The sequence below is a fragment of the Misgurnus anguillicaudatus genome, chromosome 10 (assembly GCF_027580225.2).
Source record: "Misgurnus anguillicaudatus chromosome 10, ASM2758022v2, whole genome shotgun sequence".
NCBI lineage: Eukaryota > Metazoa > Chordata > Actinopteri > Cypriniformes > Cobitidae > Misgurnus > Misgurnus anguillicaudatus.
The window spans coordinates 30,145,990-30,159,095 of record NC_073346.2 but is presented as its reverse complement, the minus strand read 5'-3'; the positions used below and the strand labels follow the sequence as shown (position 1 = coordinate 30,159,095).

Sequence of the window (13,106 nt, the reverse complement as noted above, 5' to 3'; positions counted from 1 at the left end):
TAGATATACGTCACCACAGGGAAAATAAGACAATCACTACTTCTGTTTCATGGTGGCTTTAAATACCAATGAATTGACTAAAGTGACACTTGTGAAAATAAGGCATAATCTATCCATCAAGCCTGACCTCACGAGAAATTGTACATACTAATAATAATTGGCATAAAATAAAATTTTAACTAAATAGATTTTACCGTGGAAACATTATGCTCTTCGTTTTAGGTTTTTGTTATTAACCTATTAATGCACTTGTGTTTGATGCCTAAATTCATAGATAGATGGTTGCAATAGTGAAAATGTGATGATCAATGCTATCTCACTAGAATTCGTACATATTTTACGAGTTGGCTAATTCGTGTCAATTTATATGAAGTTAATCGTGCAAAATCGTATGGTTTTCATGAAAAAAACAACAACGAAACCGAACCCCTAACCCCAACATCACAGGGGTCAAGGCAAATCGTCCCCAAAACGTATGAATGTGGTCGTATAAAATGATACGAATTAGCCAACTCGTAAAATATGTATGAATTCTCATGAGAATGCGTTGATCCATCACATTTTCACTATTGCATCGATCTGTCTATACATTTAGGCATCGAACACAAGTGCATTAATAGGTTGATAACAAAAACCTAAAACGAAGAGCATAATGTTTCCACAATAAAATCTATTTAGTTAACCTAAAATGTTATTATATATGCCAAAAATTATTCGTTTAGTATCTTTGTACCGTAACCACAATAACAAAGTATGTGTTATAAATTATACTAAATATGTCTTTATTTGATACATGAACCGGGGGTCCAGGCTCCTCCTCTCTATCCATTAAGGCAGGGGTTTCAAACTTTTTTGTAAGCCGAACCCTCTTGACCCAAATTATTTTCTTGAAGTACCCACTAATATTTAATTAATTTAATAGCACATTTGCATGTTTAACTTTAAAAACATTTACTTTTATTGCCACATACTGTATGTCCATTTTGCACGATTTTTTTTCTGATATATTGTATTGTAGTGTAATAGTCACATGATGAACAAATAAAATATATATTTTTGTTAGTAATTAGATTTAAGTATTTATTTTAGAATTATTTACATTTGATTATTTAATGTAATTGGTTAATTCTTTCATCACTTTCCAAACCTCCTTCAAATCTCCCGTGAACTAACAGGGGTTCATGAACTCCAGTTAAAGAGTCCTTGGACTGATAAAGGTTAAGGCCTAGAAAATATGGATCAAGTTTTCAAATAAAAAACGAAATGACTTTTACCTCTGAATATATTTGTTTTTAAGTATGTAAACGATTTAGATGAACCTTTTTTGCTGATTTATTCGAGTTTACGCTCCACGATTTTGAACTGTGTAATGAGTTGTTCTGTAACCATAATAGTGTATTATAACTATGGGGGCATCTAAAGATCATGTTTAATACATGAAGCACATTACTTGTCAAAACTCAGATGAGGCAGAACTCAAATTGTCAAATTGGCCATATGGCTGATTATTCCCATAATGATTTATGAAGAGAGAATAAATGCAGAATGTTGTGCTTTATTAAATGAATAGAGACCGACTCTTTGTCTCTGACCTATGATTTATAGTATTTTTTAAAGAATGCCTTGTGATAAATGTAGGGAACTGTGCCTGTGAGTATGACAAAATGGGTCTTTACCTACTGGCTGGTAGCCCTGCCTTGTGGGCCCACCGAAAGGATTTCTGCTTCCAAAAGAACCCGCATCAATGGATCCATAAGACATTCTGGCTTGGATGTTTTCTTGAGCAGCAAAATGGGATTAATCTGCACAGACAGAATACAGGACAATCAAATATATAATTCATATAGCAATAAAGGTACAAGTGGTACAGTAGCTTATGAATCTACTGGGACAGTGCGTCAGTCAGAATCATTAGCAAAGCACTGAATGTGTGAAATAAAAGGGGGAATCTGTTGCACGATTTCGCCCCACAGTGACATGCACTTTCTGTGTGAGCATAAATTAAACCTTATGACAGAGTTATACAATTCACATATGAATCAGTCCTGAATCAAACTGCATTGGCCATTCAGATTTAAATAAAACTTTGGAAGATGCGTGTAACATGGTCCAAAAGATCAAGAAGGTGTTAGAAAAGCATCCCTTCCTCACACTCCAGGCAGGGTGAAAACATCACCCACCAGCGTATTACGTAAACATGATCAAATATCATCATCTACACCACATACATAAATACCCATTCGAAATCTACAATTCATCTACATTTAAAGCTTTTGCTGGTATGAACTGGACAAATAATGTAGTGTCATCCACACACTATGGTCAATATAAACAGGGAGGTACAGATACAGTAAATAGAGGGCCTATTCTATCTAAAAATTGTCAAAATATACACACCACACGGCAAAAAAAATATTTTTAAGAAAAAAATTCTTAGTATTTTTGTCTTGTTTTCAGTAAAAATATCTAAACATTCTTAAATTAAGATGCTTTGTCTTGATGAGCAAAATGACCCAAGAAAATAAGTCTAGTTTTTAGACTAAACATATCAAATTTAAGTGATTTAGTGCTTAAAACAAAAAAAATATGCCAATGGGGTAAGCAAAAAAATCTTAAACATTTTTCCTAATTGCTAAATTCAAGAAAAATTCAAGAAAAATTAGTTTACCCCATTGGCAGATATTTTGCTTGTTTTATGCACAAAATCTCTTAAATTTGATATATTTGGTGCAAAAACTAGACTTATTTTCTTGGGTCGTTTTGCTCATCAAAAAAGATTCTTAGATATTTTTACTGAAAACAAGACCAAAATACTAAGAACAATTTTTCTTGAAAATAATTTTGTGCAGTGCAGTTTTCACTGGGGCAGTACCTTTTAAAAAGGTCCTAATATGTACGATTAGGTACAGATATGTATACATTTGGTACTGATATGTACCTTTCAGGTGCTAATAAGCTCCCTTTGGTACCTCTGAATTCTGTGTAATTAAACCTAAATAAATAAGGCTACTAACCAAAATCACTACTTTTTTGTATAATTTAATGTTTTTTTTTATTAAAATGTTGAGTTTTACAACAGTTTTTTGTCACAAATTTTCTTTGGGGGGCCGCAAAGGAATGCACTGTACACAAGGGGGGCCGCACATTGAAAAAGTTTGGGAACCACTGCCTCAGAGGAACTAATGGCGCTTTTCCATTGCATAGTACCCCACGATTTGGTTTGGGTCAGGTCGGGTCAGCTCACCTCACCTAACTTTGGCTTGGTTAGCTTTTCCATCGAGTTTAGTAACACTCCGAAGTGGGATGGATTACAGGCGTGTCATTATATTTGCGCTGCCTACTGCTGTGACATCATACAAGTAAGAGCGTTGTTGTGCATTCCCATTCATTCGTTTATTTCTCAGTCCAAAATTAAAATTGACCACCACAAATAAATGTTTGCACATCGCGTTTATCACTACCTCTCTCTCACATGACAGTTTTTGTAAAAACACCCATGGCGTCAGTCGACGCTCCGCTGAGCCTAATTTAAGTTGCATTTAAGCATATATGTGGATGTGCGCGTTGCGAATGTGCCGCCACAAACGGCAAGTCTGGAAAAAAAGTGTTATGGTGTTCCTGATTCTCAACATTTGGATGTTTTTCATCGCTAAAAGTGAGTTTGAAAACTTACAGCAAAGCACAGATAACAACAGGTTTGCTCAGGACAGCGCAAGCTAGCATGAAGGTAAAGCTAATGTTTTACATTATAACAATGACGCTGATAGTGACGATTCTCTCAGACCAATCAGTGATCGACAGTTGTTTTCGCGTCACGTTTTGGTATCAGCTTGGGTACTAAAAAAGTATCGGGTACTATGTACTGCACCCAGTGGAAAAGCCCCCAAAAGTAAGCTAACCCAACCCAAACCAAACCGTGGGGTACTATGCAATGAAAAACTGACATAATATAAGCTCTTTATGTGCAAATCTGTAACTGTTGAAAGGGTACAGCCCCAGTGACAGCTACTGTAGGGTACAGTAGATAATTTGACCATTTTTTTCTGACAGTGTACTCATATTTCTACAGGACCGTCCATTCTTTACCAATAGATTTACATTTGACTAGCTCAAATAGTCATTTATTTCAGTCTTGATGTCTTTTATAATTCAGACTCCATTGATGTTTTGTTTGAGAGTCTCTATTCGCCTGTTGCAAAAACAACAAAGATTGATGATGCACTGAAGTAATACTGAAAGCTGATTAGTTTGAGAGATTACCTCTGACAATATATTTGATTGTGATTTTGTAGCTCAACTGCTGCTTACAACTCAAGGTCATAGGTTTAATCTCAGCGAATCACAGACTGACAGAAATGTACACACTAAATGCATTGCAAGATGCTTGGAATAAAAATATCTGCCAAATGCATGTTATTTATGTGGAAGAAGGCAAAATGAAAATTCTCTATTATGGGGGCACATTTTTTATTTCATTAAATTAAGTTGCTTCAGTATTAAACCTGACTTGTTAATTTATGTCGTAAACCCTTCTGCTATTTTTGCATCTCTGCTATTAAGTCATGTGTGTTTTAAACATGAGTAAGTAGATTCATTAAAACTGCAGCTATTAGTTACAGTAATACATTTTTAGGGTTGGCTAAAATCTCCCTGATTGACTGCCACTGAAAACAACTAGAAGACATCTGTAAAAATGTAAAGATATTTCAAACGATAAAAAATGTATAAATAGGCTTTCTTAAAGCTAAACTTAAAGAAATAATGATAATCACAAATATTCTTGACACACATCTCTGCTAAAACGTTATGGAGTAAAGTTAAGGTGGGTGAGGTGGCCAGACCTGCAGGGGGAATGAGATGGAAGATCAAATTTTCTGGGCCACGTGGCCAAATAATCAGATTAATTTCCATAGAGCAGGAAGATTAATTACTTTTGGCAGCAATAAAAAAATTCTGTGCTTCTTGATTTTGAGCCCAGACAATGTTTTCTGCTTCCTGCTCAGTCACAATGAGATCCTAGGGGATATTTACCTTTGACTCTATTTTCATTTTGACTGTATTTCCTTTTATTGCATTTGTTCTGTCCAAAACTAAAAAAAAAAACTGTGCCACATTGCACAGTTCACAAGAACTTCTGATTTAAACGTTGTTGATGTTTGTCATTTTTTATTTCTTTCAACACTTTTAAACATGACATTTTTCTTAAACACTGAATAAATCATACACTCTCAGAAAAAAAGTACAGTAAGCTGTTACCGGGAAGGTATCCTTTATAAATGTGTACTTTTTTATAAGGGTGTAAGGTTTTGTACCTTTTTTTAGAGTGTACATTGGTTAGTTCTCCCATTTTATGGAAATAATCAGTTTTTACAATTTTTGTGCCATCTACCATCGTTCGCCTGACGTTCTACAACATCTGCTTTAGTTTGTGTTTATTAACCCTTTAGTTTCACTTCATCACGCCGCTATTCCCATTAGAGGTATCAGTTAAAAACATTTAATTCATTAATAATCTAGTATGTGTTCGGTTTTTGTCATAGTTTCTTCAAAATTAAGTTTGATTTGAGTGTTTTAAATAAAAATAATTACATTTTCATCATGCGGCATAAGCCCCGCCCCTTTGATTGTCACGCCCTATGCCCCGCCCACTCGCCTAACCCTACCACCTTAACTAACAAATTTTCTGCAGGAAACCCTGTTACAGTTCATGTTTTAGGACTGAAGCATGGTAATAAAACCATATTCACACTACATACACTGCAGAAATTATGTTAATAACCCAATTATATGTAAAATATCATGATTGACAAAGGTTATGCTTTAAAGGGGTGGTTCAATGGCATTTCATGCATTCTGGCTTATTAACACAGTTATAGAGTTGTTTCCTCATGCTAAACGTAGGCAAAGTGTCAAAAAAGCAGTTGGGTGTGTTACAGAGTATTTCTGTGCCGAATGCACTTCGCCAGGGCTCGTACAAGTTTCGGAAAGTTTTTTTTCGATTATGATTTTTTACGAAGTTTTTATGATGTTTCAGGGGTTTCTATACGCATCACTTCTTTTGATGGGCACTTCCCCTGGAAAACCCCACCCACCCGTCAATCAGCGGGAGACGCTAGAACTTACAAACATCACATCACGTGACAGCTTTGTTAAATTTCAAATCTCAACAATGGCATGAAAGAAGAAGTGTGTTTTTGGATGTAAGGAGAAGAAAGCCAGCCTTATGGAAACAATGGATATTGTTTATTATCCGGGGTAGCAGCGGAGTTTTGCATGTGTGTTTGATGTGCTGGATTTCATTGAAAAGTCCCAACCGGGTCACGAGTTGCATGCGGTAAGTAAGACTTCTGTCTTATGTTGGAAATAGGCGCATGCATGCTTATTACATAAATGACACGAACATGTAGTGAATCATAAGTTAAACAGTGTTGTATAGTGTTGCATAACTCGTACTCGCTCCTCCCGCGGTAGTAACTCCTACTTTTTCAATTTTTCGTATCAGAAAGAATTTCTAAAGCTAATCTTTCTTTTAGAAATCTGATTAAACTAAAGACTCTTCGGAGATATAAAAGATGTAATACTACTCTATAGGTACTCCAGATTAACATCAGAAATGCAGAAACAGCGTGTGTTTTGTGAGCTTTAATGTATAATAGGGGTGGCACGGTTCACAAAACCCTCGGTTCGGTTCATATCACGGTTCTATGGTCACGGTTCTCGGTTCAGTACGGTTCTTGTTGTTATTTTTTTAACACTCCAGAAATTTATTATCTTATTAATGTATTAATTATCCATAATTTAGGATACAGTATTAAAAAAAGTTATATCATGTAATCATGCACAAACTGAATTTGACTTTAAGCACATTATTGGGAACATCCCTGAGGAAAGCCAGGCGAGATTTTGACACAGCGAGAGGGAAGACATTGATGATTTCAACATGCTTTTCATTTATTTGGCAAAAAAGAGAATGTGTATTGCCATCTTCATGAACTTTGTGTGCATTTTTAGCACACAAAGATAACTTGCCTTTATCAAAATGCCAACCTCATTGTAGCTCTAAGATTTATCACTGAGAGGCGGCTTAAATACTGCAGAGAGAATATGTGAACGAGAGAGAAACATAACGTTTACACCTGTAATATTTAAATCCGTCTCTTTTGTCCACTTTTGACCATTTCTGTCCTGATTACTTTAAGGGGCAGTTTATGAAATAAGATTGCGCAACTTTCACACGCAAGCAAAATGAAACTACGCAGAAATCAGCCGCTTTCGTTTTATCAACGAAAGGCTAAAAATAGCGCTGAATACGAAAAGACGTAAAACAGTGTTCATTACCTCAGATTAGATAAATGGTCGGAGAGAAGGCTGTCGCGTGTGGCTGTATCTATTGTTTTATTTCCGCTGTCATCATAGGTAACATGAAATAAAAAATGTTTCCACACACCAAACTTATACGACGCTGGCGCATCCTCCAACTGCGGGCAGACTTCTTTTTCTCTCCCTCTTGCCATTTCTACACGTAACATGACAGGCAGCACTCACTCTCCACACCAGTCACATCTTCTTCCGCGCTATTCGCGAAAGGGGAACACGCTATCTGAGGTCACATACAGGGCACAAGGCTACATACATTGCGCATGCCATGAACCGTTGAACCGTACGACACACACGCGCTCCGAACCGAGACAAGCGAACCGAACGGTTCGGATTTTTTTCATGAACCGTGCCACCCCTAATGTATAAATATTTTGAATTTTAATTACTCCTTTCATTTAAGCAAATTTATACATTTAATTTGATGCCAGGTTTAGCAAAGGTCAATAAAGGCTTGTTTGAAAGAGTTGGAGTGCTATTCAAGTGACCCATTAAAATTATATTCATTAAACATGAGATACATTTGAGGTCAATTATGAATCAGAAAAATATAACTAAAAAGTTTCATCAAAAAGAGAAATAACAGAAAGAGAGAAAGGAAAAGAGAGATTAAAAACATTTCAACCCCGTCTGATGGACACGATGTAATGTAATGAAGAACTGGCTAAAATCACAAGCCCCAATCTGACAAGCTAAACCTGGCTGTCATTATGATACAAGGCTGTTTCAAAGAAAGTCTGCCAGGTAATGGCATGAATTAAGACCTTGTGAGGCATTTATGGCTGTGAACTGAGTGCATATGAGCAAATATGTCTGAATTCAAATCTTGTATTTGAGAAAAAAACATGTGGTTGGCGAGCAACTGCCATTAGGATGAATGGGCATGTCAAAAGATATCCTTCTCAAGTTATTATACACCTGCTTGGTTGTATAGCACAATTAACTATAAAGATGCTTGGAAACGATGTGCATTATACAAAAGCTCAACAAAACTGAACCTAATTGAAGATAACAAATCATTGAATAAAATTGTCCTTGTAAAATAAAAAGCATCTGCAATCGTGAACAAAAGCTCAGATTCAGAACTTGATAAAAACATTGAAAGGTATTTTGAGGTGAGAAAAGATAAAGGAGAAGGTCTTGTGTGTTGAGCAAGTGTGGGAGAGAGAGTTTGTCAATGCGTGTTATCAGGTGGAAGTGGGGCGGCCATAAATACAGCCATCAGACGGCATGCAGGATTGCGCCGGCCTATAGGGGGCCGACAGAACGCTTCATCTTTTGCTCGTATTCTGAATTTGTCCCCCTCACTCCATTTCCCGTCACCCATTATCACCGCAGAGAGGTTTAGCACAGCACGATGCCGCGCAGTCAGAAAGCGGAACGCTCAGGACACGCTGCCATTCCTGTCACATGGCCTGCTTATTTCACAGCCGTGGCGTACCCACCTGAGGGTTTTGTGTGTATGCGTGTTACTCAAAGTCCATAAACACCAGCAGTGCACAGTTTCCAAGCCTGTAATCCACATTTTTACGGAGTGATTTACTGGCATTACGGATGTCAGTCCCATTGCTCTCGATCTTCCCAGAGACTCGGTTTTGGGCCATCAGATCTGCATGCATCTCTTAAAGAGACGTGTGCTAATTTCACAACAATTAAGTGCATCCACATTCATAATATTCAACGGATTATGCTAAATGATGCAACATACTTGAAAGGGCACATATTATGCCAATTTCTACAAGATGTAATATGAGTCTCAGGTGTGCCTAGAATGTGTCTGTGAAGTTTTAGCTCAAAATACACCACAGATATTTATTATAGCACGTCCAAAATGTCCCTAAGCAGAAAAGTGCTGTTTTCATTTGTGTACCTTTTAATGCAAATGAGCTACTCTCTCTTATCAACACAGTGAGCACTTTTGGTCAAAAATAGATCTGATTTCTGTAAATACATAAAAAAGAAAATATTATCTTTAGCCACATTAGCGGTACAATGTGCTAACAAACACATTTAAAAAAAACTTTTGAGTAAAACTAACCAGTGAGTCAGTGGTCATGGGTGGGGCTTTATCAGTGTGATGTCACATTAACAAGATAATCAAAACAGCATGTCTAATGAAACTGCTTTGGTTTAATGAAGATTAAAAAAGGACGTTATTTTTATTGTAGGGTTGTTGTGTTCACACACTGCCAACACAAATTTATGTCCAAACACCTTAAAAGTGGATTTTGCATAATTGGTGCCCTTTAAAGCAACACTAAAGAGTTTTTGCTCTTTGCTCCCCCTACAGGTTGGAAGCGGAATTGTCCATTACCACTGTCGTAAATAATTTCGCCTACTGCAGCAAAGCTGGCTCTGATTGGATTGTAAGTCTGCCATAAAGCAAGTTTTTGTAGTTTTCACTCGAACTACAGGACCGCGACCAGACGGTTGGAAACTTCTTTAGTGTGGTTTTGGCTGATAGAGGGCTGCAAAGTGAATGTGAAAGTGTCGTTCACCATGTTTCGAGTGGATGAACGACTGAAACTTTTTGGAAACGTTATTTTAAGGTAAAAAAAATCTTTGGTGTTGCTTTAAGGCTTCACTGTGGACATTTTGTTTTATTACTATTTTAAAATATATTTTTTTTAGACTGTATAATGCAGTTTGGCAGCTCTTTTATTTAATGAATGAGTCATTGAGTCATTCATTCAACTGATTTGTTTCATTCAGGAACAAAGCAAGTGACCAGCAATTCAGAACTGCATATTAGCATGCTATTATTAGTATTTTTACTATTTCTTTACATGGAAGAAATAGTAAAAGTAGTATTCGGTTTAAAATGAAGTCATTCTTTATGAAGTCACTCAATCACTTACTCATTTGATTTGTTCCGACCTTCAGTAAGGATGCTGTGTGTTGTTTAGAGATGCACAACAGTACAGCTGCTGGCTTTGTTTGGGTGATTTTTTGTTTGGCAAAATAGAGCAACAGCTGACGAAAATTTTATTTATAGTATAGCATTGGGCAATTATTATAAATTGTAAAGTTCCAAATTCATTTACGTCAAAGTCCCTTTATGGACATCTCACCACTAGGCACCCATCTTTGCAACGCTTTTGGGCAGTTATTTCAGTCATGCAAGACTAAATTCCTATCCACTTGAATGGGGAAAGACATGCTTAAATCACAATTAAACTGCATGTTTTTGATCAACAATTAAACATGTCCCCAATCGGCCCAACAAAGCTTAGCAACTTAGCTTTAAGTTTAACTTTTGACATTTATTTAATCGCATCATATTTTAAAATATAACACCAGTAAACACTTTCAATAAAAAAAAAACCTGAAATAAGACTTTGTTCAAAAGTAAATAATAATAATGCAATTGTGTTTGCATTTTGTCTCTAACAAAAGTCATTATACTTTTCTTTCATCATACATTCTTTTCGGCTGACTTTTTTGTTGATTAGGTTCACTTTCTGTCTTGGTTTCCTCTGCTGGTGCCGAACTCCAGTTTTCGTTTCATTCTGTGCCATTAACTTATCCATTGTTTATACCCACTACTGCCTATACCGCCTCTCCACAATAAAGTTTTTGTTCCGCTTTATTTATCTTTCCGACGTTAATTCGTTCTTGTAGGCTATGGTTCCGCATGACATTTTCTTTGCACTTTCAGGGCTTGCCAAATTTTAAAATCCCTGGTAGTCTTTTGGGCAGGCAGTCTTTAGATTTGGTAGCCCAAAATGAATGCACTGCAATGAGCCTAAATAAAAAAGACAATTACTTTTAATGTAGAATATTAAGACAAACAATCTATCAAAACACAAGTAACACATAAATTAATTAAATAACAATTATCAATAAATATATTTGCTTCTAACTGAACTAAAATCTATTAACTTTAGATTCTGAATCTGAAATATTAACCTATGCCACTGGATGTTGTTGGCAAAGCACAGTTGTGTGCCTTAATTCGTTTTTTACCACGGGTCAAATTTTGCCAATACAAAGCCTATAGGGCCCCTGACCACAAAGATTGCTCTGCTATTCTTGTTGTTTTCATGCTGTTGTTTTTTAACAAACAAAATATCTGGATTTCCATGCAAGCCAACTTATCCTGCTCATCTTCACAATGGATATACTCACCATTTAATAGTGGTTCAATGTGTCACAAAACTCTAAGTTTGGATCGTACAATGTTTTTCCAGACACAGATTGGATAATTTTTTCAATCAGAAAAATAGGGCTACTGTCGCTTTAAGAGCGAGTTCTGCATGGAGTCACATGTACATTAGCCTTTTTTTATAATTCTCTTTACTGCACATGCAATCTATATCACTTTAAAGCTTGCTGCAGGAGACTACATTTTTATGCGAGGAGATTTTGGAGGAAATTTTGTGCAACAGATCCAGATTGTCAATGACATATTAGTACTGCTTACTTCCTGTACAGTTCGCGGCTTCGCACGATTACAAAAGTAAACACGAGTGCACGTTCAAACAAGATTTAAATACCCAATTTCTGAATTTCATAAATCACAATTACACCACAATCCAAATCTGTGAGAGAATGCATAAGCATTTAAATATATTTTAATATATATGCTTATGCTGAGTCTGATGTTGTTTTAAGTTAGGCTTACATTTTAAATGTGTCATTTTGAGTGTATGGTCAATAAATAAAGGAATTAATAGAGATCACAAAAATGACCAAATAGTCTCCCGTTTGTCACGCCCCACTTGTAATGTTACTATTCCCCACCAGTGGGGCCCGCCCCATACTTTGAGAAACGCTGCTCTATATAAAGCCCCTACCCCAGAGAATCGTCAAGCCTTTATCAATTCATAATTGGTTCTTTTAACTGGAAAACGGGACTACCGTCACCAGAGTGGCCATACTGAGCATGGAATTGCCCCCTATTCAGAGTAATAGGAATGCTCAATCTTGTTAAACCCAGTATCTTTTACATTTAGGATTAAATATACAGTATAATACAATTAAGTTTGCTTAATTATCACTTACAGGTTGGATTTACACTGCAAATCTTAATGCCAAATTTCGATTTGAATGTATCTGATTTTTTTGGACGACCCGTTTACATCATCTTTTAAAAGCGCCTCATGTCCGATAGCTGCATTTACACTTAACACATAAGACATGCTGACAAGGAACAGCTATAATCCACAGAGGAAGTCAAATGTTGCGATATGCAATGGACACAGACAAAATTATTATACAAGATTATAGAGCTTTATTTCTGTAAAAAGACATTAAACTTTAACATTACTCCACGAAGTGGAGCTGTCGTCCTCTATTGACCTGCTAAAAAGAGTCGTGTGATTGCGTGTGCTGTCCACCTGAGTTGACGTCATTTGCGAGCGTCGTATCTTCAATGACGCACGTCTTGACATGGGAATATCCTATCTGTCTGCTTACATTGTGGACGCAAATGCATGTATCCGATTCATATCCGATTTGAATGAGGCATGAAAATATGACACCATTTGCCAGCGTCGCATTTTCAATGATGCACGACACGTCTTGACACGGGAATATCCGATCTGTCCGCTTAAATTGAGGACGCAAATGCATGTATCCGATATATATCCGATTTGAATGAGGCATGAAAATATGACAGCATTTGCCAGCGTCGCATTTTCAATGATGCATGACATGTCTTGACACAGGAAAATCCGATATGTCCGCTTACATTGCGAACGCGAATGCATGTATCCGATTTATATTCT

At 36.4% G+C, this 13,106-nt stretch overlaps 1 protein-coding gene across 5 annotated transcripts in view; it reads right to left on the bottom strand.

The window, feature by feature from the left end:
- The window catches only part of tsnare1 (T-SNARE Domain Containing 1), a 291,014-nt gene that overhangs the window by 255,924 nt on the left and 21,984 nt on the right, over nt 1–13,106 (bottom strand). For all 5 annotated transcript variants that reach the window (XR_012371599.1, XM_073872360.1, XM_073872362.1 and 2 more), the window contains exon 3: nt 1,677–1,802. Coding sequence is in view for 4 of the 5 variants with exons in the window: in XM_073872360.1 (XP_073728461.1) it covers nt 1,677–1,761 (85 nt within the window). In the remaining variant the exon portion in view is untranslated. The remainder of the gene's footprint in view (nt 1–1,676; nt 1,803–13,106) is intronic.